This window comes from Eurytemora carolleeae, unplaced genomic scaffold (genome assembly GCF_000591075.1).
Source record: "Eurytemora carolleeae unplaced genomic scaffold, Eaff_2.0 scaffold33, whole genome shotgun sequence".
Classification (NCBI taxonomy): domain Eukaryota; kingdom Metazoa; phylum Arthropoda; class Copepoda; order Calanoida; family Temoridae; genus Eurytemora; species Eurytemora carolleeae.
Window position 1 is genome coordinate 492,757 of NW_019396220.1, and position 19,407 is coordinate 512,163.

Here is a 19,407-nt window from a genome sequence, read left to right on the forward strand (position 1 = left end):
TAAAGACTACTACAACAATCAACATACAGACATGGTGAGCTAAATATAAATCACATTAGATAAACCCAGGGGTATTTTCGAGAATTGCTCCCCAACCCCGTGCAGGGTGAACCAAAACTTTTACCCAGGAAATTATCCATTTTTCTTAAATTCAGCGAATAAAGTCAACAAAATGCCATAAAAAATGCCCAACATCTCAAGAAAAATTACTTTTCAAGAAACCAAAACCCTAGATTAATTATGGCTCTAGTCTTTCCGACATAAATATAAAATAATTTTAGATATTTTAGAATAATCTGATAACTGTAGTCAAATTAACGAACAAAAAACTATGGTTTCGTCAGTTTCTGTTTTATGTTTTGAAAAATTGAAAAAATACCTTTTTAACCACATCAACAAATTAGAATTTACCATTAGAAGGCTAGCCAACAAACCCACCAATTCCAACCATATCCGCCGAATACAATAACTGGTTTTATGACCCAACTTATGTGGAAAATTAGTTACAACTTAAAGCCGAAAGCACAAGTCTTAAATTAGTCTTATTGAAAGCTGAAAGTCTTATTACCCCAGATTTTTTTTCACGGGGNTGGATTAAGACATGGCCGGTTCAAGAATTAAATAGCGAAAATTCCATGATTTGAAAACCAGATGAAAATTACACCTTAGTAATAAAAAGAAACATTCAATATTTGGTATGCTTCTAAGTAACCATTTTTAATAGGAGTATAACACATGAATATGATTAACTATGGCAACCTCTCTTATCATTCAGAAGACAATCCCCTCAAAGTTTGGTGGACTTGTCTTGAAATTATTTTTTTTTGAAAAATTATCCAATCCCTTCTCAAAAATACTTTTTAACATGGTATAGTAAGACATTTTAATGGTTTTCCCCTAACTATATAAATAAATAAGTGGGGGGGGGGATAATCTATCAAAATATATATCCCTTGTTCTTCCTTCAGCTCTTTAATCTCTTCTAACTCTTTTTATTCTTCCTCCGGTAGACTCCCCATCTCCCTTCCTCCTTGTTTCTCCCTGAGACTGGGCTGTTAGCTGGAGATGGAGAGCACTAGAGTTCAGACGCTCACTCTGAGTATCAAATTGATTTGATTTCTTTTTTCATTAACATCAGAGTTTCATATTCATATTGGATAAAGAAATGAATGTAACTTAAAATTCATAATTTGAATTTGATTCCAAAATTATAAAATTTTAGAAATCAAGAAATCCTTAGTCACAAAAAGTTTTTGCTATAAAATTTTTTTTCAAAAGATAGTTTTGAAAGGAGACCAAATTTTCAATATGTGGGAGATCAAATCCATTTAAAATGAACTGAAAATAAGCATTTAACATTTATATGAAAACAAAAATTGAAAAAAAAGAAAACAAAATCAAGTCTGATCGTAATTTCATTAATTGAAGAAACTAATCAATTACTTACTGTAAAAGTATTTTACAATAAACTTTTCAGATCAAAACCTCCTCTCTTAGTGAACAAGAAGTAAAAGTTTCTAATCAAATTGTTCCTGAAGCAAATCCTTGAGACCACTCATCTTGGCACTGTACAGTCTAGTGTGTACTTTCCCAGATTTAGATTTTCCGTCTTTCCCGGATTTCTTTGACTTCCCTTCTATTTTCTCCAGCTCTGTAAAAAGGTAAGAATTGATGTGTTTAGGGCAGGGAGTCTGGTTCCCCACAAGGAGTCCAATATCTAGTATTTGTTCTCCGCAATTTGAAACTAAACTTGAAATATCTCTCTCACTTTTCTCTTCCTTACACTCTGCAGTGTAGAAGACTAAGTAGAGGAAATCAAGATGAGTAGTTTATCTACGATCTAATTATAGGTTGTATTTGTGTACATTACACTAACATATTGGGTTGTTTATTCTCACAACTAGTGAGAGTCATTTTAGTATTTATTTTTGAACAAAAAAGGGGTTACTAATAATAACAGTGCCAACATTTTTGTTAATTTTTTTCTGCTCATTTTTTTTTTGAATGATTCAATCTTTTGGAGGAAATAATGTTTTTAGAGCATTTTTTAATGGTAAATGTTAAAAAAACTTTTTTCTAGGAAATATTTTCTTTCAGAATTATTTTGTAGTCAGATAATTTATTCATAGAAACATTTGGTGTTAAAATCATTAAGCGAGGAAAATGTCATTTTCTAATTAAAAAGTACCCCCCAATTTTTTTTTAAGTAGATATTTTTTAATATGACTCCAAACTGCCAGGGGTATATATAATTCCATCTTTTTATTATTCCCCCCTCAATTTTTTTCTAAAATTTCCTTCCCCAAATTTGATAACTAAAAAGACATAATTTTTAATATTTATATTGCAGTGCATAATAATCCCTAAACGGTTGCATTTTAAAAAGCATAAATGGCGGCGACAGCAATTTTTTTTGTGGATATGTTAAGGTAAAGAGCTCCAGCCCTTCCCTTCCCTATGTTCCCATTTCCTTCACTTCTTTATTTGCCAACCTTCAATTCATTCTCTACCTTCCCTTTCCCTAACTACCCTGCCTTCCTCTTGCCTTCCCCTCATACTTCCCATCCTATCCCTTCTGTAGTTCACTATATTCCTCTTTCCCTCTAAAAATTTCCTCATTCCCTCCCAACCTTCCCCTTCCCTATTTTTCCTCTTCCCTACCTATCTCTTTCTCTACCTATCTCCTCCTTCCCTCCTTATCTCCTTCCCTACTAATCTCTTTTCCTACTAATCTCCTTCCCTACTAATCTCCTTCCCTACTAATCTCCTTCCCTACCTGTCCTCTTCCTTCCATCCACTTCCCTTTCCTTCCATCCACTTCCCCTCCTTCCCCCTCCCTATCTTTCCCCCCCTTCATCTTCCCTCCCCTTCCCCATCCTTCCCTTTCTTCCACTGTTCACCTTCACTTTTTTCTTCCCCTTTTCCTTTCTTTTTCCCTTGGGGGGGGAGAAAGAATTCTTTACACCCCTGAAAACTACCATGGGTCAAACAACAAATGGTCAAAAACCCGACAAAGGTTAAAATGACATAAGGTCAAAAAGTGCAACAAACAGGCAATATTTTCATCTTAAGTGTTTTTGGTTAATTTGAACTATTTTTATGTTCATTATACCCTTGGTCATTTAATCCTTTTTTGCATTTTTGAACACTTGATATTTGAACCTATGTTCTTTGACCCAGGATTGGTGAACCTTTTCATGAGGTAAAATAATTATTTAAAGAAAATATATGTCATTCAAAGATCTCTGGTGCTTAATCTTTCCTAAGGCATATCTAGCTAGGGTGTCTTGGTTCATTGTAAGAAAATCTGTTTCTGGTTCTTGTTGGTAGAGAGATTCTGGTTCTGAACCAAACGTTATAAGTGAAATAAAAATTGCTAAAGTTGCTTTAATGTGATAGTTTACCTGCACATTAATACATTCTAAAGGGTGAATTTAAAATAAACAAAAAGACACAGGAGTATATATTTTCTTTAAAAAAACCATTTTCCCTCATCAAAATCTTTTTTTTAGTACTCATAGCTGTACAAACTATTTACGAGACAATTTGAGCTTAAAGGAAATTAGAATTTTGTTTGAAAAATTCAAAACAGCCTATCGGAAAAATATATACCCCTGTATGGTATTAACTATAAAGTTATTGTTAGCAAAATTTCCAAGCTACTTAGTCTAGACCAAATAAAAGAAAGATGGGAGAAATATGTGCCCCGCAATTTGCATTTAAATATAAAAAAGCTACCTAAAAAAGAGCTTTTATAAGAAATTGAAAATCTATTCAGATGCCACGTAGTTGAACTTGCAATGAGGAAATTAAAGACATTTGTATACTTTCAGTGCACCTTAAGTAGGTATAATGTCTTTCTTTATCTAAAATGGTTTCTTGCAATCCTTTTAATTGAATAGTTCTTCAAATTCCAATTCTAGTTTTCCAACAGTGTATGTTACATTTATTTTTATTTCCGTCCACACCATTGACAATTAACAAAATGAATTTTTGTTACATATCCTCTTTTACTTGATATTTTATTCCTACTTAAATTACCAAAGAAATAGAAATGTAAAGAGATGGATTAGGCAAGACCATCTTTAGACTTAACATCCTTAACTTGACCGTGACTTCTTCTTATTTAGCCTTAAAGGGAGTGTTTCTCCAAGTAAACCGGGGTACGGTATTAACTATACCCCAGTTTATATATACAAAATTTATTTAAAATGACAAAATTTATTTAATATGACAACCCCTCCCCCTTACACACCCCAAAACAAAACCAATAACTAATCAATGACAGAAAATTATGGTCCCAAAAATAACATATAAATTTAAGCTAGTTCTTAAGATAAAAACTATACACCCCTGTGGTTGAAGCCGCTGTATGCAATGGATAAGAGATCTCACTTAAAGACTGCCAAAGGGTCTTATTTCTGCAAACCTCATTAATTATTATGGTCACTTTGGCACACCTTAAACCAGTTTGTACAGCTAGCAGGATAATGCATCTAGTAGAAAAGTTGCCAAAATTTCCCTGAACCCTTTTCCTTCTCTCTCCCCCTATCCCAGTCTTATCAACAAGAAAACTTTTGTCAGATGTTCATTAAACAGAATCACAATTCAATACCGATTTTATATTCAAATTAAATCCATTTCAAGATTTGTCTCCCTACATAAAGTGCACATTTGAAAATTCAACTAAAAAAAAAAAAAATAATTGAAATACTCAAAACGTCCCTGGTGATAAACAGTCGAATGAAGTTTTGTAATTATTATTTTCCATAATATATTCATCCCATATCTTCCCTTCTCCTGAACCATTGGGATCTGTACTTTCTTCGATACCTTAGAAAACGGAGCTTTAATGCAGAGGTGTATTTTTCAGGAGAGGGGGGAGGGGGGTGAAAAATTGGACACCATTATTACCCTTTTTGATATGTTGTACTTAGTTTTATTCATGTTCTCCTAAAATAATTTTTTTTTCATTAAGTGATTTTCCAAGAAAATATTCACCCCTGCCTTCAATGCTTAGAATCCTTTTTTTTAATGCGGATCTATTCTTTTAAACAATAGATCCGCATCCTTAGCTCGTGAATATTTTTTAAGTTTTGTTAATTAATTTTAGATGAAAAAAAATTACAAAAATGACTTCTTTTGGTTTCATATTTTAATTGTAATGTTTTAATTTAATTGGTTGACACAAAATGTGTGTTTTGAGAGAAAACAGTTTTTTTGATGTTCTGGTCGGATCCCTGGATCCGCATTATTTGTGTGGAATCTGTAGAACCAGGGCCTCAATATGACAATACCCAATTTACTATGGTACCCTTAACTGTTTTGTCTGATCAAATATGAATTAGATATCAATGTTTGTAATTTTTAAAACTAATTGTTTACAATTGGGGTTTCTCTACTTAATTGACTTGCGCTTTCAAAGGGTAGCATTGCGAATTTGGCATTGTCATCTTTGCATGGAGAGTCACTTGAAATTACACTTACAGTTCCTGTAAATGTTAGAGGGATCCTAAGCACTGCTTCAATAAAACCAAAAACTGAAGGGAAATGGAATAACAAAAATAATTAATAATTAAGCTTGTTCTAAATGTTTACTTTGAAAAGTTCTAGAAAATGAAATATCTGAAAAAAAGATAAAATATTTTTTTCTGGGTATAATCAGACAACACACACTTACAATATTTTTTAGAAAAAAAGTAAATAAATCTTGAAATCATTCAATAGGGAAAGTCACATATTTGTTTCTCTAAAACTAACAAAAAATTTAATTCTCACATTTTAAATTCAATAATTTTTTTAATCACAAGAATTAATTTGATATGTCAGTTGTGACTATAACAATACAGTGATAAACAGAAAACTGTAGAATAGGAAGACGACATAAAAGCAATACTGAAGTGCATTTGCTGTTGTTACCAAGGAAATAGCTTCACAGTTATCAAATCACTTATTAAATGAAATGGGTCTGTTTACACTGCACAGTTGCTGCTCCTCATTTTCATTAGACTTTTTAGTTTTTTAAGTAACAACTTTAGTTTAAAGACGACTTTCTAGTTCAGAGTTATTTGGCTGTCACAGTTTGTTGATTAATTTTCTTTTTTTCTTTATTTTGAACAGTCATAAAGGAACTGTAGACTTAATTAAAAGTGACTCTCCATTCATGGTTTCCTTATTAAAGTTACTCAAAGGGACTGAAAAGGAAAAATGAAAGGGGGTATAGGCTGAAAGCTAATCACTTTAGCTCTCGATCGAGACCCATGAAAGTTTTATCTGATGTTCCTGTCTCAAGAAATTGATATAAAACTGTGTTAAAATTATACGAAATTCATATATGTAGAATTTAGAAAATCTTAAACTTAAATCACGTGACCAGAACTATCACCAATGGCAGAGCAGTATACTGGTCACGTGTCTCCGCCACTTTACTGCACTGCCATTGGTGGAATTTCTGGTCAAGCAATACGGACGTATAAATAATATTATGAATAAAATCTATTAAAAATAGAAATAATAATTATATTATTAGAATTGGAGTAAACCTAAGTTACAATTAGCTTTCTTTGGGATATCATCGTTTGCAGATTGGTTGCATATTTGCTGAATTTGATCTTTTTAAACTGACTACTTTTACACAAAATTGTATATATATTAATTTTCGTATAAATTTGACACAGTCGTAAATCAGTTTCTCAAGATAGGAACATCAGATATAACTTGCATGGGTCGCGATCGAGAGCTAAAGTGATTAGCTTTCAGCCTATACCCCCTTTTATTTTTCCTTTACAGTCCCTTTAACGGTATTCAATTCATGCCACAAAGATAATAATTTAACCTATTTTTTAAGTTAAAAACAATAAAAGGGTATCCTGACGAATTTGACATGTCATTCATAATAAGAATTACTAATCGTTGACAGTCTCTTCAGCGTAAATAAAATCCATACCTTCTAAAGTTGAAATTTCTATGTTAGCCCGAACAGAAGCACTGAACTGAGATATACATTTCACCATTGGTTTTACCCAGCCTAAACATTGGATTGTATTATATACTTTACAGGCACAGACGTTGCAATCTAGACAGAAGGAGGAGGTAAAATTTATGCAAAATTACTAGTACGACTTTGTGACCTCCTTGCTTCTTTAGTTCTGATTTTACGCACAAGTATGAGAAAGAAAATTTATCAGGTTATAATAGAAATTCAAAACATTTTTGTTCTGAGTTATAATAATAAACATTTAAGATTTCAATCTTTGGTAAAGTTTTCTTTAGTTTGACGTGACAAAAGTTCAAATCTGAAAAAGGCTTTGAATTAAAAAAAATGTCGAATTCTATATGATTATTCATTTATTCCAGTTTTTTTTTTTAAATTTCTATTTATTTTTCTACAATCTATAACTCAATACATGTTTGACTTGGCTGCTTGTTTGAATTCAATTAATGTTAAAACAGGTTTGTGGCTAATCCAATCCAATCCAATCCAATCCCAATCCCAATCCCAATCCCAATCCCAATCCCAATCCCAATCTAATCCCAATCCCAATCCCAATCCCAATCCCAATCCCAATCCCAATCCCATGTAATTATATACTAGCTGAAGAGCCCAGCGTTGCCCTTGAAAAAAAGAAAAAAAATATTTTTTGAAAAAATATTTTAATTTTTTTAAATGTTTCCGCCGGGGTAGTCGAGGGTTCCCTTAAACAAGTTCAGCCAATTTGGTCCAGCAGTTTGGCCAGCAATAGCAGATAGTTTACATATATATAAATAAATACAAATATAAACATATACTACTAGGCTTCATCTTCTATTTCAATTGTGAAAATTTTCTCTTTGTATACATTGTAAAACCAAAAAGAAGACTAAGTTTGCAGATTTTATGAAAAAAAATTCGTGGATTTTTAAATTTTATGAAAATCAAGCTTTGTTAGAGGCTATTTTTTGAAATTTAGATCATTCATAAACTTTCCCTTGGGTAACATGAGGTCCCATACGTTTTGACGTTTGTCGGATAAAAACAGAAAGACAAACAGACTAGCAAAGTATATACATTATACATAAATGAGCGAAGAGAATTATAATATAGACAAAAAATATACAAAACAAAGGTGTTGAAATTAAAAGTAAAGTTGATTAAGTAATCTCTAAGATCTAGATTATCACAAAAGCATAGCTCTACGTAAAAGGAAATGCTAATATTAGATTTTATAACTAATTCCTATATAAAAATTAAAGCACAAGACAGAATATGATTTAAATGATTTAATTTAAAAACATATTTTGCCTGGAAATGAAAATAGAAATGTAAAATATCAAAAATCTGAAATTCTGAAGTAAGTTTATTCATTTCTTTTCTGTCCATTGATAAAAAGTTGTTCAGGATTGACTAAACCCGTCAATCATCAGAAGGTTCAAACAAGAAATTTTAATCTAAAAATTTATACAACATTGAGAATTACTTAGTTGTCATTAATAATGACTTGCAATAGAACTTAATCAAATTTTTCATTTAAGGAACTTAAACAATCGATGACTTAAGCAATTGAAATCATTATTCAAAAACAGATCATTTCTTAATCTTAAAATTTTGTCAGACATTTTAAATATAAGAAAATATTGGAACTCTAAATGTGATGTAAAAATTATGCTTCATATTCATAGAATTTCTGGCCTTGGTCAATTTATACAGCCTTGGTCAAATCATACCTCCTTGGTCAATTCAAACCTCCTTGGTCAATTTTCACCCTCCTTCTTCCGATTTCAGAACCCTTTTGGGGGAGGGGGGGGGGTATGAGTTAAACCTTTATTTAAAGAAAGCTGAAAACTTGTTGGAAACTTAAAGTCCCCCCCCCCCCCCCCTCCCATCCCATAGTTTGTTTCTTAAACTTGTTAAAACATAAACCCATATTTAGAATTCAAGCTTAATATCTGAGTTTACACTTGATGAACATGAACAATTTAAACTTGAATATTTGTTGCTATCTGTTTGAAAACTTGCAATCCTTCCAGGGAATTATCTAAATTTAGTTGCCATGCAACATGTTATATGCCAGGTATTTGGAAAAGCAATGTCTAAAAATTCAATCCTGTTGTTGTTGTTATAGCCAGGGCCGGCTCTCATTCATGGTCATCTTCTTCACGTTCCAACTTCATAAATTTTGCGACATCTGTGGGATGGTTCCAAAGGTCTCTTACTGGGAGGGGAGTAGGGTTTTCAGGGCAATAGAGGCAGAGAGGCTATGTTGGTCGCGTCTATCTACGTTGCTCCTCTACTTTTGCAACAACAACTTCGCAACGCCAAGAACCAACATAAACAATTTCCCGGCCAGCCATCCACTACCTGTTTTCTTCACAGTTCACCTTTTTAAATCAAACCGAAATTCAATCCTAGATCTTGTCCCTGGCAAATTATCTTGAAGATATCATAATGCTATAGCTGGCCAAACGGCTGGACCAAATAGGCTGACATTTTTTGAGGGAACCCTTGGACTTGAGTATAGTGAAATTATGGAGATTTGTGTCCGACTCCTCGGGAAGGAGTTGACTGAGTTAAATGACGATCTTGTAAACTTTCAATGCCTCAACTTGAAAACGATCTTATAAACTATCAATGCCTGAACTAGGATACTATCTTGTTAACTATCAATGCCTCAACTAGGACACGATCTTGTAAACTTTCAATGCCTCAACTAGGACGCAATCTTGAAAACTGGGGTTTCTCGTTCCCTAAATGCTCTTGCTTAGTAATCGTTTAAGCATCATTATATACAACCATAGTTAAGCTAATCACAATATGGGTTCAAAAGAGTTATACATATATACATGTCTGTGGTTGGTTAATCCCAATACAGGATTTGGGTAATTACTGATAAGCGCAGTTGGATTTATGGATAATGTACAATGTATTTTATCTAGGTTACTGTGGGACATGACACAGTAATTACTACAAATGAGGGAGGGGAAAAGGGAAAGAATGTTGAAAAATAAGGCCATCTATCCCTTAATTTATACAATTCAGCAACTCCACATTTTTTCTTGTTTTGTTCCCACTCTGCTTTCTCCCCTGCAAACAGAGAATTCATAAACTTCCTTTTATTGAACAGGCTCTGTTTCATATGATTCTCTGACTGTCATTCGTCATTTTTCTCTTCAATACAGTTGCATTGCCCTAACAAGCAATTAGCTCCATATCTGCAACGGTTAGGCGGATCCAAGTCATCCAGGTCATCCTCTAGTTCTTCATAGGATACAATTGGGATGACTCTTTGACTCCTTTTGATCCCTTCCCTATGTCACTACTTTGATTCTCTATTTTACTGATATCTCTGTCATTTTTGTGTCCTAGTAACAGCTGACGTATCCATATTGATGTCTGGTTCCAGAATGATATCAGAATCTGGATTACTGATTGACCGCTCGATCCCATCTGTCTTGGGTTTCCAGGAATTTATTCCGTGTTTCAATATCTACGTTGTCATCTTCTAGACAGATGGGGGGGGGGGGGGGGAAGGGGTGCTTCCACTCCTCCAGATATGTTATTCTCCATAATTCCGCATTACTTTCCGATTGGTCCTCAGGAGGGGGACTAACTTCTCTATCATCTTCGTTGTTAGACATATTATCTTTCCTGTATGACAATATGTCAGTTCCTGTGGTAATTACAGCTGTTGGATCAACATTCAAAGCTGTTGAGGTTACCATGAGATTTGGAACTTCACTGATCTCATCTTTCAAAATTGTAGAATGTGATGGATCACTGGGAAACCCATATGCACTATTATCTCCTTTGAACTCTTTTAACACATCTATGCTGACCAGCCTGGGTTTTCCTTTCTTTGACACTTCCATCACTTCTGCTAAAGCTGGAAATATCTTCCTGATAATCTTGTATGGTCTAGCCCTAAATATGATCTTAACTAGTCACAACTTCCAGGGATTATTGTTGGATCAAAAACCCAGACCCACTGTCAAACTTTAAACCTTGACAATATTGCTTTGTAGTATTGAGCATTTAGGCATACTATTGGTTTGTTGTTTCTCTCACATATTAGAATAAGCCCTTTGGAACCTTTCTTGCATCACTACTGTCCAGTCTGATAACTCCATTGCCCTGTCAGCTTTAAGTACGGGATATATCCAATTCACAGGAAGTATAGCTTTCTGTCTGATCATGGCAAAGAATGGGTTCTGACCCATGTCTTAGTATGCATGGTGGTGTTGTAAGCTAGAGAGGCAGCTTTTACACCCAGATCCCATTCATCCTGCATCTCTCTTCCCATGGCTCTTAAAATACCCACTATAGTTAATTGCCATCTCTCCACAATATTTGCTGATGGATTGTATGGTGGTGTCTTGGTATTGTCACTGTGCCAGCCTCCTTGTTGCAAATCGGATAAGCACTGACAAATCTTGTAAATCCATCTTGTACTGTCACCAAATAATGGTTATTCATTATTGTTTCAGACAAGGTCACCAGATCAATGAAGACTTTCTCCCCTACGTTTCCCACTGTACTCAGCACAAGTGGTCCCATCTTGGGTTTGATGCTTCTTTTTTTGGTAAGACAGATATTGCGTTCTACCAGTCTTCTGATCTTGTCCCAAGCTGACAAAGAAGGTTCTCTGGAATTTGTCTAACATACCAGTAACTCCTCTATGTCCAGTTGTTAATCCATCATGACAGATCTAGAATGCTTCTTTCAACCTTGCTTTCGGTATGCAGATACGCAGAGCATTATATGGTTTTGTTGGATCTGTGTGTTTGTTGTAGCATAAAACACCTTCCTTCATCACAAACAGCATAGGATTGAAGATCTGTCAATACTCCTTCACCTTTACCTCTTAATTCTTGCATGTGTGGTGCTTTACCTTCTTCAACCTATTGGATAACTTCCTACAGGACTTCATCAGCTTCCTGTAGTTTCTTTAGCGTGTTCCCTTCTATGATCTCATGTCTTGCTTCTTGGCCCATGCTGTGCACTGCAGGTGAATATCTGGCACACTTCCGCATCTCTTCAAATTTATTGCTGATTCTCCTTCTAGATCTGTAGAATTAGTTGTCTATATCTAATACTCTTTGACCTTGTCCTTCGTTGGTTTTTCTATATGATCTGATTTTGACAAGGCATCTGCATTCACATTTTTGATCCCCTTCTTGTGAATCACCAGAAACTCGAACTGAGCCAATTCTACAAACCAATGTTAAAAAATGCTACATTAAATATTACAAAAATGAAACAAAACAATTTAGAACTAAAAGAAAGCAAGAAGAGGTGGAGCAGAAGGAAAAGGATTAGATAGAGGAGAAGACAGGAACAGNACAAAGATTATAATTAGTTATGTTTTATTAATTATTATGTTTTGTTATAATAACAGGGGAAAGGGGATAGAATCAAGATTTAACAAGGAATGCAATTTTGATTAATACATAACAATGCAAATTACCATATTCTTCGAGAAAACTTTTTATAAAACTTGTTAGGGAGCCTAGAGATTTTAATATTAGTGGAATAGAGTTCCAGGTCCTTGGAAGAAAAAAGTTGGAAAACTTTCTAGAAATTAATTGTAAACTAATTCTAATTTTAAACTTTTTGTTCTATTTGGTTCTGCTAATGTTGTGAACATTCCATTAAAAGATAATGCCAGTTTTCCATTCATATATTTAAACATGAAAATAGTAAAAAGTGCTTCTCTGTATGTTTGTATTTAATAAACGTAAAACAGCTGATCGGATTGTGCCCAAATTATGTGTGGGACCTCACATGACCCCAGGGAAGGTTTATGGGTGATCAGATATTTATAAATTAGCTTACAACAAAATTCAACTTTTATTAAGTCATGAAAATTCACAATATTTTTGTTTAAATCCGCCAATTCTTTTTTACAAAGTATGCAAAGAGAAAATGTTGTACATTTTAAAAAGGAGATTTGCGCGAAGTACCCTAAACGCCTAGATTATATGTATATGCAATATTTATCAACAACTATTTGAAAATTTATAGTATGAATATAAATATACACGATACGATACATTTCTTTGTTTATTCGTTCATTTTCCAACAATCAACGTCAAAATTTAGAAAAGATGTTTGATAATTTAAAATTGAAGCCAATACGTTTATTAATGTGTTTATTAATGGGTAACACGNATGAAAAGGTAAGTTTTTTCAATCTTTTTCATACTATTTATAGCAACCCACCCACATAACCCTAGGTTTATGAACAGTCAACATTGAAAATTTTGACAGTCAAAGTTGAAAATTTCAACCGGAAAAAATGTCAACATTTTTTATGGAAAATGCGCCAATTTAAATTGAAAAATCCGCGAAAATTTGAGAATGATTAAAATTGGAGTTTTACAAAGCAACAATTAGAATTTAAAATTGTTCATAGAAAAGGGGACATGGATATCCCTATAAGCCTATTACCAATATGAAGAACAGGAGTAGATGAGTTCTCTTCCCAAGAGCAAAGTCCGTCATAGAACTGTAGTAGGTTAGAGAAACAGGTAGAATCCAACAATAGACTTCCTGAAATAGGAATCGGCTAAACATAAAGTGGACTACCTAAAATAGGAATAGGTAGAATCCAACAGGATACAGTATACAGTGGAGTGTGGTGGCCACTGGTTATACCCTGCATGGAAAAATGCATCTGAGGGATTAAGTATTTATGCTGACATTTAAAAGTGGCCACATAGGATATCAAGATAAAGTTTTCAAGATTGTTGTTACTCCAAAATGTTCCGACCTTGAGTTAAGCTGAGAAAATAAAATGGATAAAAAAGACATTCAGGAATTTTTGTCATCATAATGAAATCACAGAAAGTATATTCCCCTGCTTATATTAAAAATTTTAAATTAATAAGCAAGGATCTACAGAAACAATGAATATTTGAATTGCAATATTTCCTTCGATTCTTCTGCTGTCATCTAAATAGACTTGATCACTTGAATCAGTCTATAAAAAAACATTTAAAAAATAATTTATTAGAAACCAAACTTTAAACAATTTATTTCAACAAGTAAATTGGGTCATTCATTGGTAAAATTTTAGAAAAAAGAATTGAACATTCTAAACAAATTAAGAAAAGATAATTAATGAATTCTTCTTCTCTACTTAAAACGAGAAAAACTTCAAATAAAGTTGTAATCTAAGGAAAAGATTAAATGTTTAGTAAATCCTTTGCAAACTTTCCATACAATTTATCCCATTTTTAGATTTTAGAAATTAAATGCAGAAATAAGACTATCTATTCAAGAAAATGAATTGTTCAGCAAATTATAAACATCAAGCAAATATTTCAAAAGCTTTTTAAGAATTTATAAAAGAGAACTTTATTGAAAGCTTTACTCTGAAAAATCAATTAATTTTCCCAAAAATTTGTAAAAATTTGTAAATGTGAAAATGTGTAAATCATTATTTTTTTGTTGAAAATTTTAAATCTAAAAGATGAAGCTGGAGCTGATTTTTAAAGAAATGGGGAAATTTATTGAATTAAAGAGAAGTCATGAGCTTTTCTCTCAAAATATCAGATTCTTAAAAAAATTATTCAAATTTTTTAAAAAAAATTGGAAAAAAAATCTATTATTTTATCATCAAGGCCTGCCACAAATAAAGAGGAAAGATTAATAATATTCCTCTACCTTGAGTTTTGAGAAGGTGTGGAATGAGTTCATTATTGATCTCCATAAACTCTTTATAGATCTCCTCATCATCTTTGCCATGTCTACATAGAGGTGTATATTTTATAATATATTTTAAATTTAAAATTCTGTGATGGTGATGGAACAAACCTCTGTAGAGTAAAAAAAGTAGATGTTAGTTCTACATTTATTGAAAATATATTTCGGTCTGGGTTGACCCTCGTCAATTCTAACGATATAATAACCATCAAAATCGATAAAAAAAAATTAAATTTTTTTTGTAAAAAATCACAAGAAAATAAACAAACAAAAAAGATTATTCAAAATAAAAATTTGGGCTGTCAAATGGACATAAGGGAAACGAACTCAGATTATGAGATGGAAAAAAGATAATTTGCAAATATTCACTTTTAAAAAAAATGTTTAAGACAATTATTATTTCTTAAGATTGTTTCTTCACAAAGATTAAAAACANGGGGGGGGGGGGGGGGCAGCAGACGTTGGGTTCAGTAGATTAGGTGATAATCGAGAAAAATATATACCTGTATCCTTTTAAAACGGCTGCGGCTCCTGCCCAATCCTGTAAAGCCAAATTAAAGTCTCCTGCTCTATAGTTGTATCCTACGCATATAATATTGTATGAGGGGTTTCCTTCAGAAGACAATGTACCAATATTTTAGCTGCCAGCGCCAACGTACGAGTAGCGGCCAAAACAGGAATTACTGTACTTAAATTAACTTATAAAACCAATAAGCTGATTACTTTAAAAATATTATTTGATTTCATGAATGGCCGCTCACTAGGGCCAAATTGGCTCTTAATGTTTAGAAGTCTTCTTGGGTTTCTGGTTTCATTTTCATCTTTCTAGATATTTCATTCTTTATTGTTTATTCTACAAAAGAATGGATTCTCAGCACAAACTTGCAATTATAACCAAATAGCCTTTGTTATTCTTTAAAGGAACTTGTTGCAAAAATTCAATAGAAACTTCACATACATTATACAGAATGCATTCAAATAAAAAAGGTGCAAAGTACAAATACCTGCCGAGTACATGTATGGGTACACATGTCTGTTATTGTACTCCTTCTGGTTTACAAGAACCCCCTTAGTCATTCATCATAAAATATCAGGGTATAAAATTAATTTGGAAGATCTTGGAAGAATAATAATTGATGCTTTTGGGAAAAAAATAAATTGGACATCAACAGTCAACACAGTTCTGAGACGCATGATACAGTTCATTATGATTGAATTCCTGATGATAGAGTTGAGCAGGATTTGGTCGACCATGAGTTGGTGATCCTTCCTCTAGATCTCCTAGATTCCCTGAATACGTCCAATGAAATGGCTTCCTCTAAATCCCCCTAATTCCCTGAATACGTCCAATGAAATGGCTTTCTCTAAATCCCCCAGATTCCCTTAATACGTCCAATTAAATGGTTTCCTCTAAATCCCCCAGATTCCAATAATGCGTCCAATTAAATGGTTTCCTCTAAATCCCCCAGATTCCAATAATACGTCCAATGAAATGGCTTTCTCTAAATCCCCCAGATTCCAATAATACGATAAATCATCAATTTTATGCAAAGTTGGCATATTTTTTCCAGAAAAATTAGTTTTTGGATAATTGATTACCTCCAAACTGTCTAATGTAGGAGATATTGCTGGACTCATGGCAGATACAACAGCTGCCACCTCCATACCTCTACATAGAGAAATCATTGACAATATAAAGAGGCTGTAAATTTATTTTTAAGTGACCCTCAATGCAAAGATATGAACGCCCGATTCACAACAGCACCCTTAAAATTTTTGCCTTGATGAATTAGAAATTGATGTTTATAGTTTATAAGTGAACAAATAAAGAGTAAGGATCAAGGTATTAGATGTAGGAGCAGGTAAAAGAAGAATAGTGAGGTAGAGTCGAACACTGACAGACAGTGAGGAGTTGGGGCAAAAGTCAGCAGTACTATACATTCCTTAGAATCGTCTTCTTCACGATATATAAACACCTATCAAGAAATAATTAGAGGCTCAAATACAAAATTATCAGAATTAATCACTTATAAACCAAGAAATTTTTTCTGCATTATTGATTAGCTAAAAAAAGTGGTACTGTTGTGAATAGGGAAATGCCATCTGTGTATGTAAGTTTAATTAAACTCTGACAGTCCCTATCGGAATTTTAAGAATAAAATAAAATGGTGTATAACCTAGAATAACTTGAAATTCTGTCAGTTTTAGGACAACTTTTCATATTAATAGAATGAAAACTATTAGAAGGCATATCTATCTGGCAATATATCTAACATATGATTATTTAAAAGTTTAGTATATTTTAATACAAAACAGTCTTAGCCTTTGATTGTTAAAAACAAATTTGGCGACACCCAGATTTAAAATTTCTAAACGAGTCTTTATTTTATGTATTTTATTTTTAAACTCGTTTAGAAAATGCTTCATCGAATATTCTACTGGCAAATTCCGAACTGAATAGTCAATTTTCATTGAAAGGATTGCATTTTAGTAATCAAATCAATGGATATCAGGGTAATTTTTCTAGAAATATCCCGTTTAAAGGGACAGACCGTCTATGTAAGGTAGTTGAACTGAGTATGCAGTGTTGTGGACAAACCCTTTAGGATTCATTCATTTTTAAAGATCTCTAAAGTTTGATCGCGAAGTCGAAGTTAAAAATCGTACTTTTGAGTGGATACGTTTTCAGAAACTGTTTTTTTAAATTATTAAATAACGACGACAAAAAAATGTAAACAAAATTCTACAGTAAACTAATTAGCTGTTTAGGATCAGGCTGAGAAAATAAAATTAATCATATCATCAAAAATTAGTAATCTTATTCAATTATTAGTTTCTATAATCTCTCAATTATTTACAAAGATTTAACGCAGATTTTCTAAAAAATTTTGAAAGACGACATTTGAAGAATTTGAAGAAATCTGCGAAAAAATTCATAGAAAATAAGAAATTCAATATAATGATGAAAACGAAATAATTGATTCTAGCACTGATTTATTGACAAATTTATTTTGAGAAATATGTTCCTAACCATCTAATTAGTTCACTGTATAATTTTTACGTTATTTTTCGTCGTCGTTATTTAATCATTTAAAAAAAAAGATTCTGAAACGTACCCACCCAAATTCATGATTTTGAACTTCGACTATGAACTCAAACTCGGTAATTTTACATCGTGGAAACGTTTTATATTGTCTCAAATGAATCCTAAAGAATTTGTTCACAACACTGCTACTCAGCTAAACTACCTTACATAGCCGATCTGTCCCTTTAAGACACTTCCGGCACACATACAAACATCAGGTTTTGAGTTTCGACTTAATATTATATCTTAACTTTTTCGGAGAAGAATACATACATAATAAACTGACCGAACCAATTACTTGCCTTTTTTTCCGGATTCGGCAAAAAATTCTGATCCGTGAATTTTTGAGAAAAACCTTATCTCCCCAACAATATCAAAATTTAATTTACAAGCAAAATCATAGTTACTACTTTCGATGATATATACTAATGATATTTATGTTATGTACCGATGATTTGTTCTATTCGAATGATTTGTTATGCACCAATAAGATGGTATGTACTATACCTCAACAGTCTGATGTCCCTCAGGTCCATACACAACCCAGGCATGGTCCTCAGACATCGCTAGATCAGACATATTTTAAAACTACATACTTAAGGTTTAACGGGACTTTCTATGTAATTTTAACCGACTCTCTATTGAAAGAGGGACATGTCCTATTCAGATCATTAATGTGAAAGATGCCGTTTTGTTTAGCTTGAAGAGATTTTTGGCGTTATTTCTATGATTACCCGCAAGTCATTATTAAAGAGAAATAACAATTAAATATAAATAATTTTCAGATTGAAAAAAAGGATATCCCATTTATTCTAAATCAGAAAAGCTTTCAAGGGAACTGTTATGAAATGTAGATTACTTATTTATTGTAACACACACACTACAGTCTAATCGCATAAAAGACCCATTTTAAAGAATTACTACCCCACGCCGGCCAGATTTTTGATGTTCTGGGTGGAATGAAAAATAGGACACCTGAAGGCAAGACTATTCATCTTTTTTATATCCTTTACCAAATGATACATTAATGGTCACGTAAAAACGATTAATGTTCACGTAAAAACGATTAATGTTCCCGTAAAAACGATTTATTTCCGCCATTTCACCAATAAAACCCTAAACATACCTTTAACAGCTGGGGACCGGGAAACAAAATGATTTTCAAAAAAAAGGGGGGGGGGTGATTATAACTTGTTTTACTTGGTAAAAAATTTTTTTAATATATTTTTAAAGGGAGTGTCGACGAATTTGAAATCCCTCTATTTTAAGATAGGTAAGTCTGATGTTCTCATTATAATGTTGAAAAACAAAGGAAAACAAATTTCGTGGATTTTATAAAAAAGATTTGCAGATTTTCAAGATTTAAAATCTTTTACAAAATAAAAAACTTTTAAGCACAAATTTTTAAAATTTTGATCATTCATAAACCTTCCCTGGGGTCACGTGAGTTCCCACAAAAAAATTGGGCCCGATCGGATCAGCCGTATTGACATTTATTGGATACAAACAATCTGACAGACAAGTCAAATTTATAATTAGATTATTGTTTATTTCTATTATACTTGAATTAAAAGTATTAAGCAGTATAAAGAAAAACGTAAGATATAAAATTTAAAATATCTTCCTCTAACAATATTTTTGT

At 32.7% G+C, this 19,407-nt stretch overlaps 1 protein-coding gene across 1 annotated transcript; it reads right to left on the reverse strand.

The window, feature by feature from the left end:
• Window positions 1-635: 635 nt before the first annotated feature.
• Window positions 636-18,359, reverse strand: LOC111698503 (menin). The gene is made up of 13 exons (XM_023468856.1): window positions 18,273-18,359; window positions 16,580-16,656; window positions 16,280-16,349; window positions 15,900-15,998; window positions 15,685-15,748; window positions 15,184-15,262; window positions 14,642-14,724; window positions 13,424-13,525; window positions 6,947-7,027; window positions 4,726-4,833; window positions 3,263-3,343; window positions 1,533-1,786; window positions 636-1,095 (listed from the first exon to the last, which is right to left on the reverse strand). Exons 1-13 carry the CDS (start codon window positions 18,342-18,344, stop codon window positions 973-975), a joined length of 1,293 nt encoding a protein of 430 aa, XP_023324624.1. The 5' UTR covers window positions 18,345-18,359; the 3' UTR covers window positions 636-972.
• Window positions 18,360-19,407: the final 1,048 nt, after the last annotated feature.